Source organism: Delphinapterus leucas, chromosome 3, assembly GCF_059928025.1.
Source record: "Delphinapterus leucas isolate spDelLeu-1000000601 "Yukka" chromosome 3, BTC_Dleu_Yukka2, whole genome shotgun sequence".
In the NCBI taxonomy this organism is placed as follows: domain Eukaryota; kingdom Metazoa; phylum Chordata; class Mammalia; order Artiodactyla; family Monodontidae; genus Delphinapterus; species Delphinapterus leucas.
Window position 1 is genome coordinate 79,736,229 of NC_143131.1, and position 15,937 is coordinate 79,752,165.

Below are 15,937 nucleotides of genomic sequence, written 5' to 3' on the forward strand. Positions count from 1 at the left end.
ATCTGGCACTACTGTATTGGAAAGTTCGTGCAGTGCAGTTAAGGATAGGATTTTATTTAAGAATCTGTTTAACTGACTCACTCTCTTTTGGAGATTCTCTTAGCTTTTCCCAAATGTTTGTTGCAGTTCTTGTATCTTCCGTGTCCAGATGTTTTGTTCAAAACACTAAAGCACAGTATAATGGAAAACCCATTAGACAAAGGGTCAAAGAACTGTATTTTAGTCCCGATTCTCCTTCAAACTTCCTATGTGATTTTGGGAGAGTCACTCACCCTCGGTTTCTTTATCTGGACACGAAGGACTTGTACTAGCTGGCCTTTAAAATTCTTATCAGTTCTAAAGTTAAAGACTACATGAGTAAATATCAAGGCCTTTTTCTCCTCTTTTACCAAAAATATATAACTTCCTTTGGGTATGTCTGCTACATGTGGGGGCAAAGCACCATAATTTAGGCCAGAGAATGTGAGTTATAGTAACCACAATAAAAATTTAATGTTTAACATTCATTACATGCTCCCTACATGCTAGTTGCTGTGCTGTGCCATATTCTTCACATGAATTATTACACTTAATCCTCTCAATGTTAGTGTCAACCATTACCCTATCTTATAGGCGAGGAAACTGATGCTCAAAAAAATCAGAAAATTTGCCCAAGATCATTCAGGTTAAGTACCATGGAGCTAGAGTTGGGACACAGGCACTCTGATTCCCAAGCCCAGGACCTAACAAATAAATAATTTCATTTTTCAAACCATCAGAAATTCAAGCTAATAGACCAATTATGGTTTGATATATCAGAGGCCCTTGGAACATCGAGATTTGGTAGCAATAATTTAATGCTTGTCTAAAAAGAGGGGAGGAGTGTTGTTATTTAACCATTATTTTCTTCTTTTTCTTTGTTTCTTTAACAATATTTGTTGATCTGCATTAATATTGCAAATTGGAAAATTGAAGTAACTGTTTAGACAATTAATTGAAAAGAATGTGTTAATGATAAAAAAGAAAAGGAAAGGAAACCATTCATGGGTTTAAGTTGAAGCAGGGAGAAGGTAAATAGAGGCAGGTGACAGGGTGGGTGTCAGAACTGAATACCTAAATTAACCACATATATTGTTTGTCCTTATTTTATGTTTTGTAGTGTTACCCTTCTAATGAGAAGAGATTGTCTTAGTTTTATTTACAGAGGCAGTGTGAGTTCAGTTCGATTTGTGTTTTCAAAGGTAGCCTGAGATGAGGAAGACCAAAGCAACTTTTAAAAATACTCTGTTTGAATATTATAAATGAAATTTTATTTCCATGGCTTTTGATATATTGGAAATAAACTGAGGGTAAACACTTAGCTTGACCAGCATCCTTTATACCAGCAACCATAGAATTGGGCCATTCAGCTGTTATTTATTGAAAGAGGTGAAGTTCAAAGCCATTGATAATAGTAATATCTGGTATCCAAAGAATATTGAGCATTCTTCATGACTTATTAAGACAAAAGAGAGACACCTGTGCAGTTTATGTTCAGGTATCCAGACACACTCTTAAAATGATCTAACCAAATGTTAAAAATGCTCAAAATGCAATGAATTTACACACCTACCTTCTGCCCATTGCACAGAATGCAGAGGGGATTCCATAGATGTAATTTTAAGGCAGAGTCCCTTCAACTGACCTCTAAAAAACTTTTATTTATAATACCCAGATGATAATTTCTACTTTATTTTGTGGATGTTTGGTACAATTCACATATGCCCATCTATTTTTCAGGTTATATTTATAAATTGAAATCTTTTTCTTCATGCTATAAATGTTTTTTTTTTCTTTCTTTCCAGGTTAAGTCCATTTATTGAAACATATTGTTCAGATCCTGAGTGACATAACTGGAGCCAACACGGTGCTATGGAGAACTATGAGATTTAGCCTGGATATTAACTTGTCTTCTAGAGAATAGATTTAGTATTCCATTCTGCTATAATGGCTAATTCACGCAGAAAACTAATATTTAATATTTACATAGGATTTTACTGCTCAGCAGTCATCCAAATATGTATTTGTTCTCAGTTCACAAGTTCATCTATTGATCAGTTCAATAAGGACCGTGGGGCTTTCCCAGTAGCCATCAATGGGGAAATATTTCCTTGGCATGAGCTAAGGCTCCCCACCATGGTCATTCCCCTCCACTATGACCTTTTCGTTCACCCAAATCTCACCTCCCTGGACTTTGTTGCATCTGAGAAGATCGAAGTCTTGGTTCGAGATGCCACCCAATTCATCATCTTGCACAGCAAAGATCTTGAAATCATGAATGTTACTCTTCAGTCAGAGGAAGATTTGAGATACAGGAAACCAGGGAGAAAGCTAACTGTTTTGAGTTATCCTGCTCATGAACAAATTGCACTGCTGATTCCAGAGAAACTTATGGCTGACCTGAGATATTCTGTGGCTATTGACTTCCAGGCCAAGCTAGCTGATGGTTTTGAAGGCTTTTATAAAAGCACATACAGAACTCTTGGTGGTGAAACAAGGTAAGATGTAGCTCCAGTTGTTTGTAGTCTTTTGTGATACTTTCCTTATGGGTTATGTCTCTTTGCCAGGAGCATGCTTCAGTAGTCATTTATGAAAAGCCCGAAAAACTATGGGGAAACTCAGAAAGAGAAGCTCTGCCATTCCTAAAGGAAATCACAATAAAGATGGGAACACAGGATGCAGAGGCATAAGTGGCTGGAGAGAGAATAACCAGGAGGAAAGGCGAATATATGACTATGACAAGACTGACATGTTTATCTCCTAGGGGAAAGGATGGTCAGTGCAAAGAGAGCTGAAATGCGGAAGGCTTCTCAAAGGAGGTTAGACTTGATCTGAGACCAAAAGGAAATGTACATAAGATTTGGGTTGGGAGAGAGGAAATGAAAGCATGTACATTGCCCAGGAAACAGCATGACTCAAATCCAGAAGACAGAAACAAGTCAGTTTGGAGAAGAGAGAAATATGGTCTATTTGATCAGCTCATGTTTATTGAGCCCATGCTATGTGCCAGGCACAGTTCTAGGCACTGAATGTTTAGTAGTGAGATATAGACTAGGGATTGGGAATAATTTAGCCGAGTGGTCAGGGAAGTTCTTGGTGAGGCGGAAGTGCATTTAAACTGAGACCTGAACTTTGATGAGGACATCTAAGGGCACAGTGTTCCCAGCAAAGGCATCAGCAAGTGCAAAGTCTGTAAGGCGGGAGTGATTGAGAGACGAAGGACAATGAGAGAGGGAGAGAAGTAGAGTAGAGAGGGGTCAGATCATGTAGAGAGAGACTTAGAGCCTCTTGTTTTAGGCTTTTACTCAGGGGCCATGGGAATTCATTGGGAAGTTCTGATGTGATGTACACCTTATAAAGATCAAGTATGTGTTGATGGTACATTATGGAGAGGAAAAAGTAGAAGCAGATTAGTCTTTCAGGAGGTCATTGCAATTGTTCAGGCCAGAAAGGATGTTGGCTTGGGCCAGGCTAGTGGTGCAGCTTATGGAGCGAAGTGATTGAACTTGGCATTTGTTTCCAAGTGTAAAACAGACAGAATTTGCTGACATTGACTCTGTAAGGCAAGAGAAAGAGAGGAACCGAGGATGCTTCATAGAGGGGATGATTTGGTTGTCCAGGGCCAGGGTCCATCTCAGAGGGGAGAGGAGTCTGGTTTCAGTGCTCTCCTACATTTTATCAGCTACATTCAATTGCTGGTTTGAGAAACCCCCAATACAATGGCTTTGCCACACACTTGTTTTTCTCATGCAGCAAGAAATCCAGAAGTAGGGCATCCCAGGTATGCTACAGTGTTTACCAATATTATCCAGGACCTAGGCTCCTCGTATCTTTCTACTCAGCCATCCTTGGCATATGACTTTCCTCCTAATACAAAATGATTTCTGCACTTCTAGGCATCAAGTCCACATTCCAGGCAGGAAAAGGGGGAGATGGGGGAGAGGAAAATGCAAAAAGAAACATTCCAGCTGAGTCTGACTCCTTTTACCACGATTTCTCACCCAATGACTTCAACTAGGCCAGAACGAGTCATGTGCCCACCAAGTTGCAAGAGAATCTAGAGAAGTGATTTTTTCATCAGACACATTGCCTTCCTGAACAAAATCAGGATTCTACTGGAACTGAAGAAGGAGAGTGGATATTGGTAGGCGACTTTAGCCCCGCAGTGTCTGCTGCCTACCTCCCCTTCCCCACTTCAGGTGCTCACTGCCCTCTGCAGCTCACATGCCCACCCCACAGCCCCCAGCAGTCTACTGAGGACAGCCCTTCCCCAGGCCCACCTCCCCTTCCCTTGGGGACGCTTCCCCTCGTTGCAGCCTCAATTCTCAGAGGCCTATTCTCAGGTCCAGCACAGTATTGGATAGGAAACATCAACTTCTCACTGAGGTACCATGTGACCAGTGATGGTTTATTTTACTTATTTCAAGTGACAAAACCTCCACCTAAAAGAAATATTTTAAGGATATAATCTGGGGAGATGAGGGAGACCAGAGGGGGGATTTTTTTAGAGTAGAAGCTTGGAAAGTAACATGCCTCCCATAATTAACTGCAGACTATTTCTGACTCTTCTTATGATTAATTAGTCAGCTCTCTTCATACTCAGTCACCTAGTAGGTCTTAGCACGTAGGATGATTTGTAGGACAGTGTCAACGGCATTTTATTACCTCTCTTTTTTTCATACACACACACACAATACACACCCACATGCATACATACACAACTTAAAATACAAAAATAATTCAGTCAACAATAATTCTTTGAGAAGCAGGAAGTCACTACTTTGCATGCAGCACTAAAATTGTGTAAATAGCAAAAAAGATCTTAAAGTTTGGGCTTTTCCATTCTAAGACTTAACTATAATCAAAATTTCACATTAGTAAAAATTATTCCAGGTACTTGGGATTCCTTTACTTCTGTAGGACCTGTTACTGAATCCAAGTAATACCGAGGCCCCAAACAAATCATTTAGCTCCCAGTCTCACTTTTCCAGCCTGTATTATAGAAATACAGTAGATGGAGGCAACATTATCGTGACAGGCCCTCTTTTCCCTCCTCCTGGCCCTTCTCAGCCTTTATCTGTCCCTTGAGCTTTTCTATTCTGCTCTCCTTCTTCAATCAAAATATGCTCTCCAGAGTTGCTGCTTAATTAAAGCTTTAAAGCCCAAATAATAAATCTGTAATTATAACATTTCAAGCATTATCAAGGTGATGGGGTATAGAGATTTGTCAGAGTATCTATCTACCTGTTATAGTCTGAAGGCTGGACCTGCTTTGCCGGCAAGTAGAGAGAGCTAGACGTGTTTTGGGGGGAAGCTTGGGTCCCCCAGGAAGACCCTTAGCCAATGACGATACAGAATATGAAAGCCCAGCTCCTTGCCTCCAGTAGGGGAAAACTTGAAGGTGTGGTTTCCACTCCAGAGCTCCGCAGGGATGAAGCTGAAGCTGGCGCCGGGCCTGACTTCTTCCTCTTCCCTGTCCCGCTTGCCTCCCTCCTTTACCTGTTTCTCTTTTTTTTGCGGTACGTGGGCCTCTCACTGTTGTGGCCTCTCCCGTTGCGGAGCACAGGCTCCGGACGCGCAGGCTCAGCGGCCATGGCTCACGGGCCCAGCCGCTCTGCGGCATGTGGGATCTTCCCAGACCGGGGCATGACCCATGTCCCCTGCAACGGCAGGCGGACTCTCAACCACTGTGCCACCAGGGAAGCCCTACCTGTTTCTCTTGGCAGCCTGTTCTTATAAATCCGGATCTGCTTCCTGGGAACACAACCTAAGGCATCACTCATCTCACAGGTATTCATATGTCTGATTGAGGCCCACTCGGGTTTAGTGATGACACTAAACTACTAATTTCTTAGTCAGTTTTGAAGTCAAATTGGGCATGACTAGCTCAGCAAATTTACTAGCTAAGGGTCCTGGTAAGGTCACTCAAATTCTCTGAGCCTCAATATCCTTCTCTGCTACGACTATGAAGGTGATCATGTAAATAGAGTGCCCAGCACCAGGCATTATTCATGATTGGCAGCTACTAAACAAAATTTTACCCTCATTTTCTTCAAAAATAGATTCTGGATTCTCTAAGGTTATAGTTTGAGAAATCAAACGTATCACCTCCAGGTTTGATAAGCTGTGTTCTGAAGGTACAAATTCATTTTTTTTTTTGACTTCACTTGTGTATTCTTTCTAGAATGTACTTCTTTTCACAGAACAATTGCAGTAACGGATTTTGAGCCAACCCAGGCACGAATGGCTTTCCCTTGCTTTGATGAACCACTGTTCAAAGCCAACTTTTCAATCAAGATAAGAAGAGAGAGCAGACACGTTGCCCTATCCAACATGCCAAAGGTATTTGCCAATTTTAGGAACTTTGGGGAATTGTTCTCAAAATGAACTTTGGTCTTTGTTTTGTTGTGTTTTAATATTTTGTTTGTTTTTAGGACTTAAGCCATTAATTTGTTTTTGATCCTTCTACATATTATATTACCCCAATCCATCTAGATTTTAACATCATTCTGTTTGGGCATTGTTTCACAAGAAGCTTTATTTTTTACATAAAGTGATTTCTATTTTACTTGTGTTTATATGGAAGCAGAGTTCTTTTAAATCAGTGTTACTTGGCTAGTGATGAAATTCAGAATTGCCCAGAACAGCACTTCTCAAACTTTAATTTTCAGATGAGTTGTCTGAGGATCTTGTTAAAATTCAGATTCTGATTCAGTCGTTCTTGAGGTAAAGCTCAAAATTCTGACTTTCTAACAAGCTCCCAGGTGATACCACTGCTGCTGGTCCAGAGACCACATGTGGAGTGGTAAGGATCTAGAGAAGCTTGCCTGGGCCCCATCCTGGAGATTCTGATCTAGTAGTCTGTGATATAATGTAGAAATTTTTTTTTTAAGTTCCACGAGTAGTGCTTAAAATTATTTATGAAAATTATATCTCATAGTTATAAACTTTTTTGATTGAGAGAGACCTCTGAACACTTTTATTTGAGTCATATTTATACTCAAAATGCAGAGACTCTAAATGACACAGTAGACACTGAGCCTCATCTGATATTTCCTCACTAATGATATGCTTGCCTTTTGAGCTGTTGAACGAAATGTAAAATATTTCCCCATTGCTACTTAGAAAGTAGGATAAAAATAGAGGCTCTCCGGACAGTGCTTCAGCAGGATGAGCTCAGAAAGCATCCAGGTCATCATAACCCAGCCGGTGACTCTACCCTAGTTTCTTCTCTGCCCTCCACGGTGACTGTCCTCTGTGGATGAACAGGGGAAATGAGTCCATAAGCTAGAAGCTGAACTTCCCCCAGATTTCTGTTTAATGCTAGAAAAGTGTTTGCTTTGAAATACTTGCAGAGCAGATCAAGGGGAAAAGCGACACATTCCACATGACATATATCCCACAGTTTTTCCACGATCATACAGACAGCAATTTAATTTGCCTCCTCACGTTCAGGTAAAAAGGATTTGCTACTTAGCTCCAAGTCTTCTTTCTATGAACCAGATGTTCATTTGAGGGTAGTTCAGTCTCTTTCCTGGCAGCTTTTTATTAACAGAATTTTTCACATGAGTAATCATGGAGGATAAAGTAAAAATACAGTTAGTAATGCCTTTTAATTAAAATGTGATGCAAACATCAATTGTCAGTTATATTAGAATCTCAGTTTTCTATCTTTAGAAACCTTCAATAACTTCTCATATTTAGGAAAAATAAGTGAAAACTTTGAAAATATTTCATATAATCCTTGAACTTTGCATTGCCTCAGTTGACTGGGCCAGTTCTCTGGATCATGCCTTTTTCAGCAAATATTGGCTTTAGTTTCTGCTTCTCGTTGGCACGCCCAACCCAGACTTTCATGGTGATCCAAAAAAAGGAGAACAGAAGTAATGCTACAATCATACTCTTTGGATAATAGCTGCGGCGCTTAAGATGGGTTATGGACTGGTGAGAAGACGCGACACATACTAAGTTCTCAATTTGTTTAGTTAAGAATGTAGGAATACAAGTTAAGAACACTAGGAAGTGAGGTGGTCAGCCAAGCACTAGTAGAGGCAGCATATATTCTGGGCATGTCTTTGTCCCCTTCATTCCTTAAGGGAACACACACCTGCTGGTGACACTTGCTATGCAAGTAGAATCCTGCCAAAATTGAGAAGACAGCTAAATCCTTCTCTAGCAACAAGTGTTTTATACTTAGAGCTTACATCACCATCCTGGAAGGACTTACACTAACAGCCCAAATACTTCCATTTAAGGCAACGTTGATCAACATGGGTCATCCAGGTTCCTGAACAAAACTCAGCCTCCGTGGACTTCGTCTTCATCTGGGGGGGAGGGGAGAAATCAGAGGGAATGCCCACCTGTCTCCTGTCTCTGCCACCAGCTGTCCAGTGTCACAGACTCGTTTCCCCACAGTCCCACAACCTTTCCCCTTCCTCCCCTCACCCATCTACACACTTGACAAAAGGATCTTGCTGCTGAGTTTGGTCAGAGGACCACAGTCGTCACGTCCCCTCCCTAGCTCCTACCATAACCCTCTCATCTGCTAGGAGTATGTACCCATAGAACTCTGGTTGAATCAGACCCCTAAAAAAGATTATTGTTGGACAAAATTAACTTGCTGAACAGAGGTAAAACTTACAGCCCTATGCATGCTGCCACCTTTCCTAGAGTATTTGGTCAGTGTTTCCTGCTTTATTGAAACTTAGGAATTGAGTTTTTGATAGAATTCTGTAGAATTTAATAGCACACACATTTGTCATTGACGTAGGCAAGGCAGTTTATGATAATACTTCAAGCTATTTTTTCTCGCCAAAGCAAACTTCAATCTTATACAAACACATAAAACATGCTCAATAGTCCGTGGTTAGCACTGCCACAAACCAGATGCCTTAAAAGGAGGTTGGAGAGGGTGAGGGACAAGCCAGTCTAAGAATTGTTTTCAGTTTGAAGAAAGTGGTATTTTCAGATGACTGGATCTGTGTCCTTTCAGAATTTAGGGGCATCATACCGTGGTGAAGACCGTCTCTGGGACAAGCTATCCAGGGCAAATAAAGATAGAATTCAGTAATTACTCAGTGAATTTGATGGATGCGGCTGACCAGTCTATAGCCTTAAAACTCTTTCCTTCCTCAGTAGATAGGCAGAAGCTCAAATCGCTAATGATCTCCTTGGCCTGACTGCTTTCATTGCTGAATCAATGAAGCAAAGATAAAATAAGACTATGACTCAAGCTGTCACCCAGCGAGTGGAAGAATGAGCAATGGCTTTAGAGTCACACAGTCACATCCACATCTTAATCCTGCCGTGGAACTAGCCATGTGATCTTGGGCAATTCAGTTAACATTTCTGAGACTGTTTCCTCACCTGTGAAATAACACCTACCTCACACACAAATAATAGGAGAATTAAGAGATAATGCAAAACATCTAGCACAGAAAAAAAACAAAAAAACCATCTAGCACAGTTTTGCTTCCCATTTCCTTCTGCAACAGAGATTTATTTATTATATAACAAAGGGAAAGGGACTCTTCTCTGGCATTTTTGCTTAGAAGTACAAATCTTGAATTGATGCCAGTGTTGGAGATTATTGTATCTCAAGAAAGCAGAAGCATCTAAGATATTTTTATGCTTTCAAGCAACAAAATAGATATCATTTTGAGATCCCAAAGTAGTACATTGTGTCTTCGAGGAAGTCTAGAGATAAAAGAAATAGAGAGAGGTGAAGCCACAGAATGTTATGAAGGGTCCACTGATCTCCTATAAGGGGATCACACGTCCTTCGGAACATCAAGCTTTCCTCTAACTTACGTAGCCTATGTCATAGGCATTCTTGTAAAATACTCCAGTTTTCAAATACTGATTCTTTCCCTTCCTGTAGGTTAAGACAATTGAACTTGAAGGAGGCCTCTTGGAAGATCATTTTGAAACTACTGTAAAAATGAGTACATACCTTGTAGCCTACATAGTTTGTGATTTCAACTCTGTGAGTGGCACAGCCTCGTCAGGGGTCAAGGTGAGTTTGGGTTCTCATTTCATACACAGTGCAGAATAGTGTCCTGAAGGCAATGAGCTTTTCTTTATTTTAAGGTTATTTTCCCTATTATCAAAGTATCATGCTTATTTACAAAAATAGAGATAGATAAAAAATAAGTTACCCACAATCCCATCACCAAGATATAATTACTGGTAATATTTGTGTCAGCCTTCCAAGTATTTTCTTTAAGTTTGTCAGTATATGAGTGTATACAGTAACAGTATATACTGTATATGACTATATATATGTTTTACAAAATAATCTATGATTGTTTTAGCTCACCATAATATGCCATAAAAATTAAATGCCATTAAATATTTCTATAATATTAATAATTAATAGTATTGTACTCTACTACATAGAGGTACCATAAGGATTTTTTAATCAGCTTCTTATTCTAGGACACTTACATTGTTTCCAATTGCTTTCTGTAAGTTTATTTCCTCAGTGAAAGGAGGTCTTCATAATTTTTAGAGCATTAATTGTTTACAAAAATTTACAGTACCCAATAATTATAAAGTTTCGCGACTATCAGTGAAGACATGAAAAATAAAAAAGAGCTCCTTACCCTGAGGAACCAGGTTATAGACATAAAAACATATTCAGGGCTTCCCTGGTGGCGCAGTGGTTGGGGGTCCGCCTGCCGATTCGGGGGACGCGGGTTCGTGCCCCGGTCCGGGAGGATCCCGCATGCGCGGAGCGGCTGGGCCCGTGGGCCATGGCCGCTGGGCCTGCGCGTCCGGAGCCTGTGCTCCGCGGCGGGAGAGGCCGCAGCGGTGAGAGGCCCGTGTACCGCAAAAAAAAAAAAAAAAAAAATCAAAAAAAAAAAAAAAAACAAACAAACATATTCAAAGAACCATAAAATAATGCTTATGAAAAATAGCAATAAAATGGCTATTACAATTTCCATACATATTATACCTTTGGATATGTAGATACATGTTATCAGCAATGTGTCTACATACATCTCTGCACATATATATATGTGCAGAGATATAGATGTGTGAGAGGTCAGATGGAACTTTACTTCAGAGGACAGGGTCCTGTCAGCTTCCTTGGATTCACATCCCAGCTCTACATTTTTCTACATGGGGGGCTTGAAGTAAGTTACTTAATCTCCATGTGTTTCCATTGCTTCATCTGTAAAATGAAGACAATAGCACCTATTTCATGAGGTGATTGAGAGGATTAAATTAGATTTTACATGGTGCATTTAGCACAGTGCCTGGTACGCCACTGTGGTCACTAATATATCCTTCTTATAAAATTTCTGAGGAACTTCAGTTAACTCAGAGCATGAAAGCAGATTATGAACTGAGAGCAACACTGTACTTGAAACCCAAGAAGATTGGAATCTAACTTTACTTCTTCCACTTAATAGCTAATAGTTTGCAGGGATTCAATGAACGTATTTGGGCATTTTTGAGTTTAAAGAAAACACGACATGGTGGGATGAATTGGGAGATTGGGATTGACATATATATACTAATATGCATAAAATAGATAACTAATAAGAGCCTGCTGTATAAAAATAAATTAATTTAGTTTTTTTAAAAACCCAATAATCAAAAAAAAAAAGAAAAGAAAACACGACAGAGGGTGGTTCGAATAAGTTCATGAAGGCTTTCCACCTCATAGAATCATGTTTTATTTGAATTGTGTTGGTGGTCATAATTTTGGAAGGTTATTCTCAAGTGCTAGAGTACATGATAGTGATGAACTGAAGTGGGCTCTCATGAGGTGATAGGTTTACATAGCTTAAAACGTACAGATTAGCACCTAGGGAATGTACTGTAACAGAAAATACAGGGTTGTTTATAATTTTCAAGAGTGATTCTTGCTTTAATACTTTACAGAACATTTTATCCCCTGTTGACAACATGTTTAATGGTATCTCAATAATTTCTTGAAAAATTCAGCCTGCCTTTCTTTGGGTGAGGGCTGTTAGGAATGGAATCGTGCAAAGGAGCTGTCCTTCAAAGACCACTTCTGCCCACCAACATTTCCCAGGTGTCCATCCATGCAGCCCCAGACAAATGGAGTCAAACACATTATGCTTTGGAAGCATCATTGAAGCTGCTGGACTTTTACGAAAATTACTTTGATATCCACTATCCACTCGCAAAACTGGGTAGGTTCAAATTCCACATCATCGTCTTTATTTTTAGAACATACTTTGATTTCGTCCCTCTTAGTATGTGATTTAAATGAGCACTGAAGACGTTCAGTTAGCCCAGAAAGCAATAATTTGTACCTCAGAGATGGTCCTAGAGTGTAGAAAATAAAGTATTATGAGAAGCCCAAGTACTGTGTTCATTTCTCTATTCTTTTATAAGGTTTAATATTAAAATATCTGCATTTTATATTAGATTTAAATGGATGAATTTTCTGGAGCATATATTTTCTTCTGTACCATATTTGTACAAGACTAGCAATCTTTTATAAAAGTTGCCGAAGGTTTATGTAAATAGCTGAAAATTGTCCCTCCATCTGTTGTCTACCGTGTGTCTGAGGCTGGAAGATAAGACTGTGGCACAGACTTTAAAAAAAAAAAAGATTTCGAGGAAATAGATAATTTGAATGTAGTAGTCGTAGATCTTTATATGAGAAAATACACACAGGCTATCTTGGTTGGTTTTAATTTTCTATCTTAAAACTTAAAAATTGTGATTTTTATGTTGCAGAATATATAAAAGCCATGACTTAAAATTTATAACTTATATAGATTAATTTTTAGAGTTTCTGACAATGACAAAACATTGTTTTTCTTTGGGACTTTAGAAAACACACCTTGTCATGTCCTTCCTCCCCTTTCCTGCCCAGCCTCCATACAGTTTTAGACAGTTAAAAGGGACCATCAGAAGACATCTTCAGGGGGTTGTCCCTACAGTTCCTGAGTCTCACTGTATTATTATAGCGCAGGTTCTATACACCTTTTAGTACGGATATACTAAATCAGTTTACCCACAGTCCACTGCTGTTCTCTGTCAAAAATCAAGGAAAGATCAAATAACAGCTATCAACAATCTTAAGTTGCTCTTGAAAAATGCAACCTTGAAGATCATATGAAGTGAATGTATTTAAAATAAAGCTAACTGAAAGGAAACATGCAGCTTAGGAAAAAATTGAGCAGATATAAGCATTTCTAATGGCTTTGGGAAATAATATAACTAATATAAAATCATCAATGCAATTTAGAAAAGGAGTCATTCCCACATTTGAAGTGCTAATGAATACTAATCTTTACTAGTGCTAGTTTGCTTTTTGATTGCATTATAAATATTTGATTTTATCCACTAGAATTAACCAATACTAATTCCAGACATTGTAATTGCAAGCCAAGTGACTTGATTTATTTCAAACTTTTAAAAAATTACCTTTCTTTTCAGCCAAAAAGCAGTAATTTTTCCAATATGGCCTGGCAGAATAAACAGAAAGAAGTCCAAGATTAAATATTAGCCAGAAGTTTTCTAATCTACACGAAGTCGTTGGCAGAGGGTATATATATATATATGTATATATATGTGTATATATATATACACATATATATATACTCACACACAGATATGATATAAATTACGTTATATCTGAGTTGCTTAAACATGATTAAATTTCACTTTTTTTCCCTAAGACTTTGTCAAGAAGTAGAGGAAATATCAATGTTGAAAAGGAAATTGAGCTCAGAAAGAAGTGATGCCAACGGCCTTTTTCCTCTACTGCCTTAGAAGGACACTTAGAGGCTGTATGCGCTAGAAATATTGATTGAAATATTGACTATAGAGATGCTCCTAAAAGGTGTTCCCTGAAATTAAAATCCCCTTTTTTTCTTTTTTGTAGAAATGAGTTCATTATATGTTTTGTTGAATTCCAGACGTATTAGAAATTATTTGATACCTCATATTTTCAAAGTTTTTCTGTAGTACTAATATAAAATAAAATAGGAGAGTTTTAAAATGAATTTTTTTCTCAGCAGTAATGCACTCAAGGTATTTTCATAGTTTAGTTTTAGGAAAAAGTGGTTAAATGTCAATAGGTTACTTCACCTACAACCAAAACTTTACTGATAGACTTTATTCTGCTTGATAATAGATACTGATTATTTTCAGCAACTACAAGACACCATATCAATGTTAAGACACTCTTGATGTTTTCAGAAAACCTGCTTATATATACTGAATGGATCATAACATATTTGAGGAGGAAGCAAATCCCACTTCTGGTGTGGAAGCCATAATGATCAAGTGTGGTTGTTCTTATTTCTTAGATCTAGTTGCCATTCCTGACTTTGAAAGTGGAGCCATGGAAAATTGGGGCCTTGTCACATATAGAGAGACGTCACTGCTCTTTGATCCCAAGACCTCTTCTACTTCTGACAAACTGTGGGTCACCAGAGTCATAGCTCATGAACTAGCGCACCAGGTATCTGGCACTCATGACATTCTCTTAGCATCGGTTCAACAGAGCATTATGCAGAACACCACCAATATTCCTGAAACAACATAAAATCATGTCATTTTACTTCCAGAGGGGACCTTAGGGATTATCGAGCCAAACATAATATGTCAAGTAGAAGAATAGTCAATCTCTAGACAATGGGTCTCACACAGGAATTTTATCACAAGAGAAGTGGCCACTATATCCTCTAAAACCCTTCAAGGCAAAGCCTCCAAATGTCTTTTAGTAAAGAAAAGTGAAGACCATGCAGATACATAAAGCACAGAATTAGAAACCCTACAAATAGAGATTTCTATTAAAAATATTTCCCCTTATACCCTCTAATACGGTGGCATTCCAATCTAGGGCGAAATCAATCTCCTTTCAATTGGAATCTGTGATTATTCAGCCATAATGAAGTATTTTCTAGTCTATGCACTCATGGGCTGCTGACCCTGGACACATTACCTAACTCTCTAAACTTCAGTGTCCTCGTCTATAAAATTAAGTTCATAATAGCTCCTGCTTCTTGAAACTGTTGTGAGGATTACAGATAAGTGTCTATGTCTGTCATGTAGTAGGTACTCAGTAAGTGTTAGCTATTAATGATGGTGACAATGACCACCGCTGCTACCATTTCTTACAGAATAAGATTTCCAAGGCCCATCTATCAGCACTGTATTACATACAAAGCTAGTAAAACTAGCTGTACAGATATCAGAGACTTTTTCCACTCTATTTCATTTCTGAAAATTCCCCATTATGCAGTGAATTATTAAAGGCACTGGAAACTCTCTTTTACCATGTAGGCAAATATCATTCCATTGTAGAAACTGGTAAAATCTCTTATTTTTCAATGTTTAACTTTATCCTTTATCATGACCATAATAATAATAAGGGGGGGTTGTTTGTTTTTGTTTGTTTTTTTTTCAAGCAGCAGACTAAGAACCCAGTTACATAGGAGCCATGCTCAGCACTGTATTTTGAGAACATATGAACAGATTCCTCTGGTTTAGCATCTCCCCTCTGGCCCATCTTAGGGGTTTTGATCATTAGTCTCTGGAAGCTCTAAAGCACTTAACTGAGTCTGGGTATTCCTCATTTTCTACCCAATGTTCATAGGGAAATAATCAGAGAGCTCTACTTTTGAGGCTCCATCCTCCCTTAAGGCCTTTCTGTAATAAGTTCTCTTACGGGGACGCAGTGTTCAGGGCTGAAGCAGCAGGCCCCAATGACCTTGACTATTTTGTTTCCCCATTAATCTCCATGTCTCCCCATGTCACTCCTCTGTGTAAAACCCTGGCAAAGACTCTCAGTGCCTGGGTGAGTAAAGGATCCATAGTGTGGCAAACAAGGCCCCGAGGGCCCAGCTCGCCTCCACCTCTCCAGCCTCATCTCTGAACGACACCTTTAGCTTTAGCCATCCCAGACTACCTGCCATTACCTGAA

The 15,937-nt window shown here is 39.0% G+C and overlaps 1 protein-coding gene across 1 annotated transcript in view; it reads left to right on the forward strand.

The window, feature by feature from the left end:
* The first annotated feature begins 1,943 nt into the window (after window positions 1–1,943).
* Window positions 1,944–15,937, forward strand: part of ERAP2 (endoplasmic reticulum aminopeptidase 2) — a 37,805-nt gene continuing 23,811 nt past the window's right edge. The window contains exons 1-5 of the mRNA XM_089909136.1: window positions 1,944–2,516; window positions 6,222–6,360; window positions 9,899–10,033; window positions 12,065–12,185; window positions 14,319–14,473. Of these exons, the coding sequence (XP_089765262.1) occupies window positions 1,966–2,516; window positions 6,222–6,360; window positions 9,899–10,033; window positions 12,065–12,185; window positions 14,319–14,473 (1,101 nt within the window). The 5' untranslated portion in view covers window positions 1,944–1,965. The remainder of the gene's footprint in view (window positions 2,517–6,221; window positions 6,361–9,898; window positions 10,034–12,064; window positions 12,186–14,318; window positions 14,474–15,937) is intronic.